The 14,260-nt window shown below is 48.5% G+C and overlaps 2 protein-coding genes across 3 annotated transcripts; one reads left to right on the top strand and one right to left on the bottom strand.

Annotated features, from left to right (window-relative positions):
* Positions 1 to 1,239: 1,239 nt before the first annotated feature.
* Positions 1,240 to 4,981, top strand: LOC119324130 (KIN14B-interacting protein At4g14310-like). The gene is made up of 3 exons (XM_037597888.1): positions 1,240 to 3,291; positions 3,393 to 4,015; positions 4,291 to 4,981. Exons 1-3 carry the CDS (start codon positions 1,276 to 1,278, stop codon positions 4,823 to 4,825), a joined length of 3,174 nt encoding a protein of 1,057 aa, XP_037453785.1. The 5' UTR covers positions 1,240 to 1,275; the 3' UTR covers positions 4,826 to 4,981.
* Positions 4,982 to 5,143: 162 nt separating this feature from the next.
* LOC119324131 (phosphate transporter PHO1-2-like) lies at positions 5,144 to 10,278 on the bottom strand. Of its 2 annotated transcripts, XM_037597890.1 has the most exons (15): positions 9,852 to 10,112; positions 9,647 to 9,700; positions 9,271 to 9,556; positions 8,663 to 9,032; positions 8,453 to 8,501; positions 7,643 to 7,717; positions 7,416 to 7,545; positions 7,202 to 7,322; positions 6,817 to 7,060; positions 6,607 to 6,711; positions 6,476 to 6,520; positions 6,232 to 6,384; positions 5,865 to 6,143; positions 5,641 to 5,777; positions 5,144 to 5,560 (listed from the first exon to the last, which is right to left on the bottom strand). In XM_037597890.1, the coding sequence occupies exons 1-15, from the start codon at positions 10,110 to 10,112 to the stop codon at positions 5,473 to 5,475; spliced, it is 2,397 nt and encodes a 798-aa protein (XP_037453787.1). In that variant the 3' UTR covers positions 5,144 to 5,472. The 2 variants fall into 2 exon arrangements, with proteins under 2 accessions (XP_037453787.1, XP_037453786.1); XM_037597889.1 differs by having other exon boundaries at positions 5,641 to 6,143; positions 9,852 to 10,278.
* Between the last annotated feature and the right edge of the window lie 3,982 nt (positions 10,279 to 14,260).

Below are 14,260 nucleotides of genomic sequence, written 5' to 3' on the forward strand. Positions count from 1 at the left end.
CACAGATGATGAGTGGATGGACGATAGAAGTGGACTAGGTCAGAGGAGGCCGGGGGCGCCCAGGTGTTGCAGCGAGGAGCGACACAAGGAAGAGTTTGCAATTACTCCTCTGTCCTGAATTTCAGACGGAGGGAGTGTTTTTTAAGAAAGATTATTATTAGAGAGTGGTGTTTTGGCTCCTAGGTGTATATGCACCTATTGTCGAAATACATATTTTGAAAAGTTGAAAAATTCGGAACAAGAATCCCACATGTATATCCAGACATTTTATGTGCGTTCACAAGGTTTCGGTGAAAAACGAAGTTTTTTGTGGCTTGTGTAAAAAAGATAAAGAAATGCCTTGTGAATAGTTAGAATGAAGCATCAGAAATTATCTTTTTTACACAAGCCACAAAAAACATCGTTTTTCACTGAAACCTTGTGCACGCACATAAAATGTGCGGATATACACACGGGATTTTTGTTCCGAATTTTTCAACTTTTCGAAATGTGTATTTTGACCATGGGTGCATATGCACCTAGGAGCCAAAGACAATTACCGTATTATTCCAACCTTTTTCATTATTGTTTTGTTTTTCATATTTCCTTGTTTTATGGTTTTTAATTTCTGAATTTAGTGATCTGTTGTTTACTCTCATTTTCGGATTAAACACCATACCATTCTTCTGATGTACACTTTCAGTCAAGTTTTTTTTGAAATACACAAACATCTATTTTGAAACACGTGGACACTTCTTTTGGTAGCCATGGATATTTTTATCGAAAGTAAATGAGTATTTCCAAATCAATATCAAAAAGAAAAATGTTTGCATGTGATACAACTTCCATTTGCAACTCTGCAAATCACATTTCACCAATCGCGTAAACATTTTATTTGATATATATAGATGAAAAAAAAACCCGAAACTATTTGAACAAAATTCAGAAGTAGATTAAAAAATTTCTGGCCTATTAAGATTTATGTACATATTTTTTACTTAAATGATTTCTATCATTAAAAAAATGTAAGACACATGTATATTTCTCTTCAAAATTTCTTGAGAAATTACACAACACATTGCAAGGGGCGACGCCTCTTCCGCGGTGGGCCCACCCCGCGGCCGAGCCCGCTGGCGTGGGCCCCACTCCACGGCCACACGGCGCGCCCACAGCATTTCGAAATTTGAAACGCGCCTCCCCTCTCCTAAATCCCAAACCAAATCCGCCATTCCCAAATCAAACCCCCGTCCCTCCCCTCTTCCCCCAGAGATCCACAAACCCTAGCCCCTCCCGAGCATGGCCGCCCGCCTCAAGGACCGCGGCGGCGGCGGCAGCGGCGTGAAGGCGGCCTCCACCGCCGCCCCGCGCGCGCTCACGCCCAGGCCGTTCCCCCTCTCCTCCTCCTCCTCCTCCGCCCCGCGCCGCACCCCCGGCACCGCCGCCGCTGCGGCGGGCAAGGAGAACTCGGCGTCGAAGCTCTCCAAGCAGCAGCCCGCGTCGGCCGTGCGGTGGTCCACCTCCTCGATCCCGCGGGCCAGCAGGATCCCGGGGGGCTCCGTCGAGCCCTCCTCCAGGCTCGTCTCCACGCTCCGCGCCTCCGCCGCGCTGCCGGCGGGGAGGCCCTCCCTCGGGAAGGACGCGGAGCCGGGCCTGCGGCGGAGCGTCAGCGGCGGGATCAGGTCCGTCTCCACCGAGAGGGGGGGGAGGTCGGTGAGCGCGGCCGCCAGGCCCTCAGATGCCGCCAGGGGAGGCAGCGGCGGGGCTGCCCCCCGGGCTTCAGATGCTGCCGCTCATGAGATCGGCTCGAGGAGCCTAGGGTTCGATTCGAGGGGCCGGAGGGCGAAGGCGGCGGAGGAGATCAGCAGGAAAAGGGAACTCTTGGATGCCAAGGCCAAGCAGGCCGATGGCGTTGGCAGGAACAGAGAGAGCCTTGATGCGAAGCCGAAGCAGATCAGTGGGAAAAAAGTGAGCTTGGATGTGAATGGGGTGAAGCAATGTGATGTGTTCAGAGAGAGCAGCGGAGCATCTGACTTGACTGTGAAGAAGCAGAGTGATGAGGGAAATGGGAAAAGACAGGGCATCTTGGATGCGAGGGCAAAGCTAGGCGATGAAATTAGTGGGAAGCAAGAGGAGGGGCATGACCTGAGACTGGTGAATGAGATTAGTTCCAAGAATTTTGTTGCTGGTCTTACTGGTTCAGGGGAGGTTTCTGCCAAAGCATTTTCTGCTACCCAGAGTGACTGTGATGGAGGCAGCAGTTCTGTTATTCCTGTGTTTACCGTGCACGTTGTAGACTCAGATGATGTTTGTTCGGGAGTGAAAGAACATCAAAAGAAGCCTGAGGAGTTTAATAAGCAAGGAGAGAAGGGGAAATTGGCTGACAAGATTAGAGTTTTTGAGAAAGCAGCAACAAGTGGGGAGGGAAAATTGGTGAAAACTTTGTGCAGTGTGAACAAGTACCCAAGCAAGCTGCATGAGAAGCTGGCTGCGCTGGAAGGGAGGGTTCAGAAGATTGCCACCGATATCAAGAAGACCAAGGAGATGCTGGACGACAACAACCCAGATGAGCCAAAGCAGATATTGTCAAATATCCAGAAAGAGATTAATGCAATTGAGCAGGCGATTTCTCATGTCAAAGTTGATAACAAGAGTCAGTTAGGTACTGAAGAGAACAGTGACTGTGAGATTTCTCATGCTAAGAAGGGTGTGAGTGAGAAATCTGCTGTCGTGAAGCCACGCGACCTGAAGAATGCTGGAAAAGGAATGAATACTGATGAACTGGAGGCAAGGTTTTTCCCACATCATAAACTATTGAGGGATCGTAAGGCTTCTGCTACTCAACAGGAGTCGTGCGTGGCTCTGATAAAAGGCTGTAATGGAAAAATGGAACCTGGTACCCTTGAGCCCCGTGATGACGAGAACAGTATAGCCATGGAATTTCTGGCTTCTTTAGATGGCGAAGAGAGTGACTTCTTCAAGGATCGCAGAGCTAAGAACTTGGAAAAGCAAATGATTTGTGAAGCAGCAGATGCTAGTGGCAAGACGTCTAGCCAAGGTAGCTCAAAGATTCCAGATGGTTCAACTAATGAAGTGGAAATGGAATTGTGTGGTGAGAACCTAGAAGAGTTTGATGAGCAGGAAAACAAGTCATCAATGGCGATACAGGAGGAAACCGAGGAGTCTTCCATTGATCAATTATCAGGGATAGGAAATAAGTCTGCAACAGGTGGATGGTTTGTTTCAGAGGGGGAAGCTGTTCTTCTTGCTCATGGAGATGGCACCTGCTCTTATTATGATATTGCAAACCATGAGGTACTTGATTATTGACTTGAAATATTCTTTTATTTCCATAGTTTTGTGCACAGATAATGTTTCCGTTCAAGTGCTGATTCAATTGAACTTTTCTGATACAGTTCAAGTCTGAATATAAACCTCCTAGTGTGGTGTCACATAATACTTGGGGTGATTGCTGGTTGATCCGTGCCCCAGGTGTAGATGGATGCTCTGGTAGATATGTGGTCGCAGCATCTGCTGGTAATGCATTGGAACCTGGGTTTTGCAGCTGGGATTACTACAATAGAGAAGTGCAAGCATTTCATGTCGAGGAGGAGGCATCTCTTGCTCCTGTACCATCAGCCAGGACAGTTCTTGGGCCTCTTCCTAATATAGGTTCATCAAGATCTAGTTCTGCTATTTCAACCATAGAACGGCCGCAATGGTGGTACAGACCATGCGGACCTCTCCTCCTTTCTACTGCTAGCAAGCAGAAGATGGTCACGGCTTATGACATCCGCGATGGCGATGTGGTGATGAAATGGGAAGTAAGCAGTCCAGTACTCGGAATGGAGTACTCCAGCCCACTACAGTGGCGTAGCAGGGGGAAGGTCGTTATTGCTGGGACCGAATCAATTGGGTTGTGGGATGTGAATTCGCTTAACCCACAACCCCTATTATCTGTTGCTTCTGCTGGTAAAAGAGTTTACTGCCTTCATGTTAACAACACAGATGCTGAGGTGGGCGGAGGAGTTCGTCAAAGGTAGCTTAAACAATCTTGTCTTAACTGCATTTCACTGTTCTGTTATTAATGCTATTTGAGATCCTGCCTATAGATTAAGTTGACTTGTTCCGGTGAAGTTAGATGTTTTTTTGGTTACTATGGGCCTATGATGTAAGCATTTGATATTTGTCCTGATCATTGATAAAGCTGAAACTTCGAAAGGCTACAAGTATCTGAAAACAGATTTAGGCAATTCTGCTCTATGTGATCTGGCTCGGCTCCATCATTAACCTGTATGTGTCTGTGTTTTGCAGAGTTAGTTCATCCGAGGTGGAGGGAAATGATGGTGTTTTCACTACACAAGAAAGTGTTAATGTATTTGACTTCCGTGTACCTTCTGGCATCGGTCTTAAAATGGCAAGAAACGGTGGAACGGCGAACTCGGTCTTCTCACGCGGAGACTCAGTATTTATTGGTAGCACAGAAGGCAGGTTGCAAATAAAAGGGGGGCCGAAATCACGAGTTCAGCAGTATTCACTGAAAAAGGGGAGGCTTGTGGCAACCTATGAATTACCGGAGTTCAATGCCCACTTCCATCACTCTTCAATAACCCAAGTGTGGGGCAATTCCAATGTTGTCTTGGCTTCATGCGGTATGGGCTTGTTCGCTTTTGACACCTTCAATGAAGAAGGCGTCCAACAAACTTACAGCTTTGACCGTGGAAACACCATTGGAGCAAGAGAGGTTATTGGCTCTGATGATTTGTACTGCCCTACATTTGATTACTCATCATCGAGGGTTCTTCTGGTCTCGAAAGACCGCCCAGCCCATTGGAGGTACTTGCCATAGTTGTCTGTTTATTGTGTGCATCATGTGACATGTAAAATATGTACTGTCCGTATGCTTTGATTGTGTAGTCATTTGTCGTGATAAGCATCTTGCTTTCGCTGTATTATCGGATAATACTGGGCTTTTACTGAGTTAAGTTATGCCTATTGTATCTTGTTTCATCTGTTATTTTGTGTTCTTCCCCAACACTGGATTGTTGCGTGTGTGTGCCAAACCATTGTTCAAAATCAATTGTTGCGTTGTAAATATTAACACGTGCAATATTATCTTAGCATCAATCCCTAGCACACACAACACACACACACACACACACACAGCTTAATCATCAACAAAGCTAAAATCTTTGCTGATCTATGCACATCAATCTTCAATGGACAATGAGGATCCTACCCCCTCTTTCTTGACCAGAATGCCTCAGCTAGCTGTGCCCTGGCGAACTTGATACAATGCGCCATCTGAGCTTATTCCATCTTAAGATCAGCAACATTGTGATCTTGTGGATATGCTCTCTGAAGGCTTTATTACCACCTCGACACCAAATCTAGCAGCAAGCACTACTAGGGTCAGCTCAACCATTCCTGGAACTCTGAACCTAAATTCCCTTGGTATTGGGAGCATGCTGTCACACTATTCTCTCCGTCTAATCATCAATCCGTTTCGAGTTCACGAAATGGCAATGGGACAGTCTTCACTGCTCTGAACTTGCCAACATTGTTCAGGTGTTCGTTCTCCAGCCTGCAATCCCGTATACCCGAGTTATAACAAAAACATTAAACTGAAGATATTGATTCCAGCTCTACACTAGTTCCAAATACCTGTAGAAATTCCAATGTCCTCGCCGGATTATCTCCAAGGAGGCGAGGGAGAAATCCAGCAGGCGAGTCTCATTCTTATTAATACGGATCTTCATCACACTTTGAGCCCATGCTAGCCGAAGCACTAGATTTAGCATCTGCATTGTGAAAGAATTAGTGATCATAAATCTGGTAATTTTCTGCATTGATGCTGTACTATAACTCAGTTGGACAAAGTACAATACCATGGAAAGGTAGTAGGTGAACTTGTTCTTCAGGATGAGATCATCCCGAAGCCATAGATTCCTAGATTTGGGAGTGAAAAAGCCCCAATCCTTGACAAAGTCCCAGTAGAGCTGGTAAACGGTGGCGCCTGAGGACGAGATGAGGACCATCGACATCCAGAATGGCGTCGGTGTGACATTGTACTTGAATCTGACGGCAGCCGCCACCATCGCCGACACGTACTTCCCGGCGTTGGCGAGCTGATTAATGTCATGTTCCTCTATGTACCTTCTTAAACACTTCCAAGGAAAAGATGGCCACAAATTTCAGTTTGAAACCGATTTTGACAACTTGAGATCTTACTGTTGTTGGTATGTCGATTCATACCTGCATAGCTCTCCAATAGTAAGGGAGAAAAGAGATGACATAGGCCAGGTGTTTGTACTGCTGGCTGGTAGTACAAGTCTCATATGGGTTAGCCCTAAAGCTTCCTGCCATGAAGTAGCACGCTGCAAACTCCATGTGTCTTAACAATGGAATCTGGAACATGTACAAGTTTAGCTCGTAAGAACTTGCATTTTAAGGCCCCTAGGCTGTAGTGTAATCGTGCAATTATATTATTAATTATTACCTGGCTAGTTAACTGATCAGCCATGAAGAAATCGGCCATCAGAACCTGGATCACAAGGCAAGGCAGGTTTATCATCAGCTATATGTTCATAGCTGTTTTGCTGATTGGAAACTATAGATGTCTCCCCTTACCTTGTAGAATGGTGAGAACACGATGTTGCGCATGATGCGCATGAAGCAGTAACGCGTCGAGCGGTAGAACACATTGAACGGGCAGAGCAAAAGTCCGGCTGACAGCTGAAACAGGTAGATTCAGAATTTTGAGAATTGACATCAGTTGCAACATAGCCCAAGTTCGAAAGTCATCTTTTTGGTTCCACATATATAGTTTGTGTTTCTTACCACTATGAGCCCCCCGGGCACGGCGTTGGCGTAGGATGCGCCGGCATTCCTGAGGAAGAGGTTGATGACCAGCGCGGCGACGACGGTGCACATGATGGAGGCGGACATGAGGAAGGCGTCCCGGTGCGTGAGGGCGGTGTTGGGGGCGAAGTCGAAGATGAAGTTCTGGTTGATCCTGGTGCTCTTCCACATGAAGAGGTTGCACCCGTAGAGGAAGCAGTGCAGGCTGATGAGCGCGAACATGCTGCACAAGAGCAAAGGCACAATCTACTGTCAGGCCAAGGTAAAACTGACTGCATCCCTAACGATCTGAGATATGGAATAAAATGAAATCATGCCAAGAACAGAGCTCTTATCTATGATCCAAACCTTGGCCTTAGATTACCTGAAGACATGGTAGACTACCTCCATGTAGGCCGTGTTTCCAGTTGAGGCGAAAATGCCGGAGACATGTGCCAGGATGGCGTATATGATGAACAGACTCACAAATGTGCCCGTGAACAGCCCTGAAAATTTTAAAACCACAGAGTTAGAATTCTGAATTTCTTCACCATAGGTACATGGTAGGACTGAATGTGTGAATCTATGCGCCTGCCTACCTACGAGGAAGGTGATCATGTGGGTGTTCTTGGGCTGCTGCGGGTTGAGGTACTTCATTGCCACCATCCTGTCATTGCCCGCGAAGTGCTTCAGGAAGAGTGCCTCCACCTCGTCCGACAGCTGAAGAACCTGCTCGAAATTTCATGGCATATACACACATCAATTCATTCTGTTTCTGTGTCTTGTAGGTCTGAAACTCTTGTAAGAATTTGTAAGACGACGATACCTTGTCGGAGGTGCTGAACGACGATCTCTTCACCTTCTGCGAGAAAAGGTCCGTCGCCCGCTGCTGCTCCGACACCTGAGAGAGCATTTTGTGTCAGCCGTCAGCAAACTACACATTAATTTTGTTACAAGTTTTTTTTCCAGTGCTGCCCATAAATCACTAGGTGTGCTATATCTGCAGCTGCCCATTCACTAGAACCACACAGATCACTAGCTGAGCTGTGCTATTTGATAATAGTTGACAGTATTCTTTTTCCAGATTAAGAGCTGATACTACTACACGATAGCAAGTATATACTCCCATAAAAGAAGTATTGAGAATACTCTCTTCTCTTTTTTCTGGATAAAGAGCTGATGCTACTAGTGGAGAATATACTGTCTTCTCTTTATCCTGTCTATTGTTTAGGACTCTAGACTGTTCCTGGCCATCCATTTTCCATCCAAAGTATACATATTCAGTAAATCACTATTGCTAGCATCAGTTCAACTATGCATGTCAATTCTATTGCTAGCATCTTTTTTTTTCAGAGCTAGGCCAGTGCAAACTGCAGTAGTATGTCAACTCAGTAAATCACTAGGACGACCCTAAAAGATACCATAACATGTCACTCACTAGCCATGTCTTGATTATAGCCGATGAAGAGTATATTCTCCCCTAAAAGAAGTGTTAATCAAGTACTACAACCTCCTTACTCATGTTGTTTAAGAGACTCCACACTGTTCCTGTCCATCCATTTTGCAAAGTACGTGTGCATTTTTATATGCTGCTAGCTAGTGGGCAGAGTAAGATAATTATGACGTAGCTACGTACCTTGACGAATTTCTTGAGAATCTTGGTGAAGGCCTTTACGTTCAGAGAACTGCACCCATCCATCCATCATCCATGCAACAGAAAAAGCACAACAAATCCGTCAGCCCCCAAAGATGTCACAGTTCTCACGGCGAAAGCAAAGGGAATTTTAATCAACTGAATCGGTCGTGCATGGGGAATGGCGATGGCGGCCGGAGGCGGAGTGTGCACCTGAACTTCTTGAGCAGCTCGAGGCCGCGGTAGAGGGCCATGAAGGCGTCGCGGATGTTCTTCTCGGCGTGCTGCACCTTCTTGCGGTGCACGAAGGCGGCGGCGGGGTCGGCGCCGTCCTTGCGCAGCACGTTCACCAGCTCCTCCCACACCTTGAGCGCCGCCCGCCCCGGGTTGCTCGCCGGGATGTCGATCCGCACCGTCGACGGCAGCTGCAGCCTCCCGCCCCTGCCGCTGCCCTCCTTCTTGGCGTCCTTTTTGCCGGGTAGCCCCACGAAGCTGACGCCGTTGCGCTCCAGCGCCGCCATCACCTCGTCGGCCACCGCCGCGCCCTCCGTCATCTGCGCCTGCTGCAGCTCCACGCTCCCATCTGCACCGTGCCATGCGTGTCAGTGCCTGCTGCAGCCTCCGATCGATCGATCGATCGATGGAGATGGTGCTCACGTGCCATGTTGCCATGCACACGCGTAAAGGAGAGATGATCGAGAGGCTGATAGTGGGGTTCATGTGCTGGGACGTGACGTGGGTTGGTTGGGTGTCGTACGTCGACGCAACGGACGTGCGTGTGCGCGCACCGGTAGTATGGAGTATGGAGTATGTGCACCTACCTGACATGGACTGCGGCGTGGCGAGGCCCGAGAGGAGGTAGCGGCCGGAGCCGCTGAGCGCCGGCGAGGGCGGCGCCACCGCCGGCATGGAGCGGCTGCGGCCCAGGAGGGAGCCCCGGGCGCGGCGGGTGGCGGCGTGGTCGGCGAGGATGCGCTTGACGTCGGCGAGGATGCGCAGCTGGTCGATGAGCGCCTCGCCGCGGCCCAGCAGCTCCGCCTCCTGCGTGGCGTAGAAGGTGTTCACCTTCTCCAGCTCCTCGTCCGCCTTCTCCAGGAACTCCCGCTCCTGCACGGCATCAAACACGTCAATTACTTGCACAATTTAGACGGATAATCAGCCGCAGGTGCACCGATGAATGCATGCGTGCATGCTCACATGCTTGTCCGTGGATCGCACGAGCTCGCCGGAATCCCCGCTCTCCTCGTCATCCTGCACGCAGAAATGCACATCAGTACCGTGCACGCACGCACGTAGCCAGATGATCAACTCGTATCGCCAGACGCGCGCAAGCACGCACGCACGCACGTAGCCAGATGATCAACTCGTATCGCCAGACGCGCGCAAGCACGCACGCACGCACCATGGAGGCCTGCACCCTGGGCCCGAAGCGGGCGGCGAGGGCGCGGACGGGGTCGAGCACGGAGAAGCCGGCGCCATAGCGGGCGCTCTCGACGCCGGCGGCGAGGGCGGCGCTCTCCGGCGAGGAGTCCCCTTCGGACTCGGCGTCGCGCCGTGCGACCTTGATCTTCTTGATGAGCTTCTTGAGGCACTTGTAGTCGACGAAGGCGCCCTTCCACTCGGGGATGATGCTGGCCTCGTACTCCCGCGAGAACTTCACCATGTCCTCTGCTAGCTCCGCCTATATACCACACTCCACTACGATCAGGGGTCGGGGATTGAAGCGGGTTGCTTCTCGTCCGAGCCGATCGATCGACCGAGCTGGTTACATGCGGAGGACAAGAGGAGGAGGGAGGCCGGAGGGGACAGGGACAGGCAGGAGTGATGGGAGAAGCAACGCTGCTTATATAGACGGAGGGAGGGACACACGATCGGGGAAGCTACAAACGTGGATACTCATTCTTTCCCGCGTCTCTTTCTCCCTCTCCTCCCACTCACGGATGAACGAATGTGTGTGTGTGTGCACGATTGAGCACCAAAATGGGAGGCACTAGTGCTCGCGATGAGGGCTGGATCGCTAGTGCTGCGGAAAGAGGGAGGAGATGCCCGAAAAGTATTAGGCCGGACGAATTAAAAGGAGGAACTAATCGTAAAGCAGCTAGCGGGGCCGATCGAGAAAGTCGACCAAAAATTTCTAGTGGACACAATGCGGTACGCGATGTATATATATTGCTGCTCGATCTGTAACTGGTTGCAATTTGCATGCGTCACTCAGGAAGAAAGCAGGGGCAGCAAGGAAAGGGTGGCCAGGGGTAGACGAAGATGAGTGAGTGAGAGAATTAAAGGGTTGCCTGCTTTAGTTCGTCCGTTCGTTCGTCTGATATAATTTTGCTTCTCGAGCTAGCTAAGCTTGGTGCCCCCATCTTTTGGGCGAAAAGACAGGGGAGCACGAGCGATTGCAGGGAGGGCAACGCGGTCGCTTGGGCGACCCGCTCACGCACGCACGCTGCCACTCGTCCGGCCTGCCTGAAAACGCCAACCAACTGATCGCAGCTGGATATATCACATGTTTGGTTATTGCATTAGATCCATACGGCGTGTATGATCGGCACCCCGTGTCGCGTCGCTATGGCCGTGTGCATCGCAATGATATACTAAGTCTTCTCAACTACAAGTATTTCGGTACCGAGGGAGCAGAGGCGAAAATCTCGGGGTCTCGGCCTCTTTTTTTTTTAGAAAAGAAGAGGTGCGTACGACATGTCACCGCCATATCATGCATGCATCCTTGTTGCCTGCTGCTGCCAGGATCATCATCGTTCATCGATGCGTAGCGTAGCTAGCTAGCAGATTCGTTCTTGGGGAACACCGGGTTAATTAGCTAGGCAGGCTGGGCCTCAGACTAGCCACAGTGGAAGTAACTTTGGTAGTAACATTGAGTCCAATTCAGCAAATTTGCTTATGTGGTAATTAGTTAATGAGGAGAGATGTAGTACTAGTAATTTAGCTAGTTACTGTAACATCACAAGTCCCAATGCAATATGAGTCTATAACCTAATAAATGAAGTTTTGCATGTTACCACACTTATATTACTACCCACTATTGAGGTAGTAACATAGTTTAGGGATATGTGTATGTTACTCTCCATTGTTGCTAGTCTCAGGGGCCGGGTTCAGTGGCCGGAACACCCAAATTAATTATCAGGGCGATCTGGTTTCTTCTACTTCTAGTATAGTAGGTTAACTTGATTGATTAATGCCGTGTGTAACTACATAATGATCACGCTTTTATTTAATTAATTTGGCGCGATGGCGCAAGTTATACGTGGATGGGTCGATGAGTGTGGTGTGCTTTACAAATTTCGTGGGTGGATTGGGCGGCAAAGATGGACGGGTTAATCGCAAGTTGGAGGGAGATCCATTAGTTGTAGGTACTTGTGCGAGCGAGCAAGCACGCACTCACGTACGCCAGCGGCAGCCGGTGGTGGCGAGCGGCGGGGTCTTGACGTGGCCGTGACGCGCCGGCGACAGCCTCGATCCGCACCTGACTGCGTGCATGCATGCACAAGTGGGACGTGCCTAGCTTTTCGCCCTGCACCGGCCACACGCCCACGTGGTGCTAACAAGGCTGCTGCATCGGTCAAAACTGGTGTACATATACCTAGTAAAAAAAAAAGTAGACCGTGTCTAGCCAAAGAACTAAACGATGCCAAAAAAAAAAAAGAGGAAAAATTACATGGCATGGACACGGCTCAAGTCAAAGGCATTGGTCAGTTTTGTTTTTTTAAGAAAGGCAGCAAACATATGGCATTTTTATATTTGATATAGTTAATAAGGAAAACAGTAGTGAAAATAGTATATATATATATAATGAAAAGACAACAAGGCACAAAACATCCAATAAAAAAACTTCAAAAACCATACTGACCCTCTTAGGCCATCAAAGTTAACGCTGACGACCGATTTGTCTGATCCGAGCAATAATGACATGTGTGCTCATGCGAAAAATCCTCATCAGACAACCATCGATATCGACCGAGCAATAATGACATGTGTGCTCGTGCTAAAAATCCTCACCAGACAACCGTCAATATCAACCGAGAATAATCATCTGTAAATTTATTTAGCTATTTGCCACTCCCATGAACATCGCTGTCCTAAGTGCCACGGTTCGTCTCTTCCTTGTTTCCCCGTCTACTACGGTAGTGTAGTGTCGTAGCTCGGCGTACGACAACCATGCCTCTTCTCCTCTCGGATGGGCCTCCAACCCTCCACTCCTTCCGGCGAGTCAATTGCGAAAAACAACCCTCCACTCCAAACCTCAACTCCTTCATCCGGCCGACACACTACTCATATGCTCCACATCCGGCTGCCACACGTGTCGCCTCCTTCCAGCGTGATGGCCACATGCCTTGAGATATGGTAACTCTTTTTTTTTCTCATCAAATAGAGTGCCGCCTCAGATTTTTGTTTAGATGGCATGCTTAACACATGCTCCCTCCGTCCGGAAATACTTGTCATCAAAATCAATAAAAGGGGATGTATCTAGACGTATATTAGTTCTAGATACATACCTTTTTATCCATTTTGATGACAAGTATTTTTGGACGGAGGGAGTACTAGTATAGGAGTATATGGTAAAGCATTGGGACTGCCCTGAGAGTGTGTGCGGCAGCGGAGCTCTGTTGGGGCCAGGGTGTACGCTGACCGCGTCGGGTCACCGGAAATTTTCAGACTCTTCGAGTGTTGTCGACCCCTTCTGAATCCCTGCACGGTTGTCTTGAAGGAAATGCTTAAAGAAGGTGACAAGAAGAGAAAGTTATTAGTTCGGATCGTCGGCCACACAAAAAATATCCCCTTTTGGCAAAAAGAAGAGGAGAACTGCTCTGACCGGTGGGCCCGTAAGTTGATGCTAAGGAAGAGCGTGCGTCTTACACTTTATCTTATTTTACACTTGTCACTACCGGTCCATGTTTTCTAGACTCTACATATGTATGTGCCGCGACGGAGCTTTATTGGGGGCCGGAGTTGGTCCTGTCTACCTAGTAAATCACTGACAAATTTAGACTGTTTTGACCCCTTCTAAAATCCAGCCGAAGCTTTGAAATGTGCACGGTGCACGTACGTATACGGCGGAACGGAAAAATAATAGTTGGTCTGATCGGTGGGGCCGGAGGCGGATACGAAGGAAGAATGTGCATTGCAGCACGAGTCAATGGCTCTTTTGTTTTGTTGACCCTGCGTGTGTGTAGTGCAGGCTGAGCATTGTCCCACCTTAGATCACTGGAAATCTTCACTCTTTTGGACCCTTTCTTTCGAGATTTGACCGCCTCCAAAGTGCCGCTGCATCTGCATGCATGGTCAAGCTCTGCCACAACCACAGCGGTGTGCAACACTTGGAGACTCGGCACGTCGTTCGTGCCCTAATTAAGCAACCTCCAAACCTGGGCACGTGCACGCCTGGTTTCCATTGTCCATGACATAATACTTCCTCTGTCCCAAAATAACCGTCTCAATTTTATGCTAGCTCTAATATAAATTTGTATTAAGCTCAAGACACTTATTTTGAAACAGAGGGAGTACTACTATATGCTCCTAGTCCTAGACCGTACCGGATCAAGAAACAAGACGGCCCGCTGCTCACTGGCAACACTTCTCTCATTTCCTGTACTATAGTCTTGTGTGTGGCGCCAGCGTGGGCCTTGTCCCCCAGTTAATTGTAAACCTTGACGGTATCATTGACTAATTGTGTGCGTACATAACATAAAATTACTACTGCCAAATATTTTCTTCGTACCAAACTAAGTGTCTTAACTGTAATACAAATTTGTAGTAGCGATCTAAACACTTTTATATTTCTTTACGGGGAATACT

This window comes from Triticum dicoccoides, chromosome 6B (assembly GCF_002162155.2).
Source record: "Triticum dicoccoides isolate Atlit2015 ecotype Zavitan chromosome 6B, WEW_v2.0, whole genome shotgun sequence".
NCBI lineage: Eukaryota > Viridiplantae > Streptophyta > Magnoliopsida > Poales > Poaceae > Triticum > Triticum dicoccoides.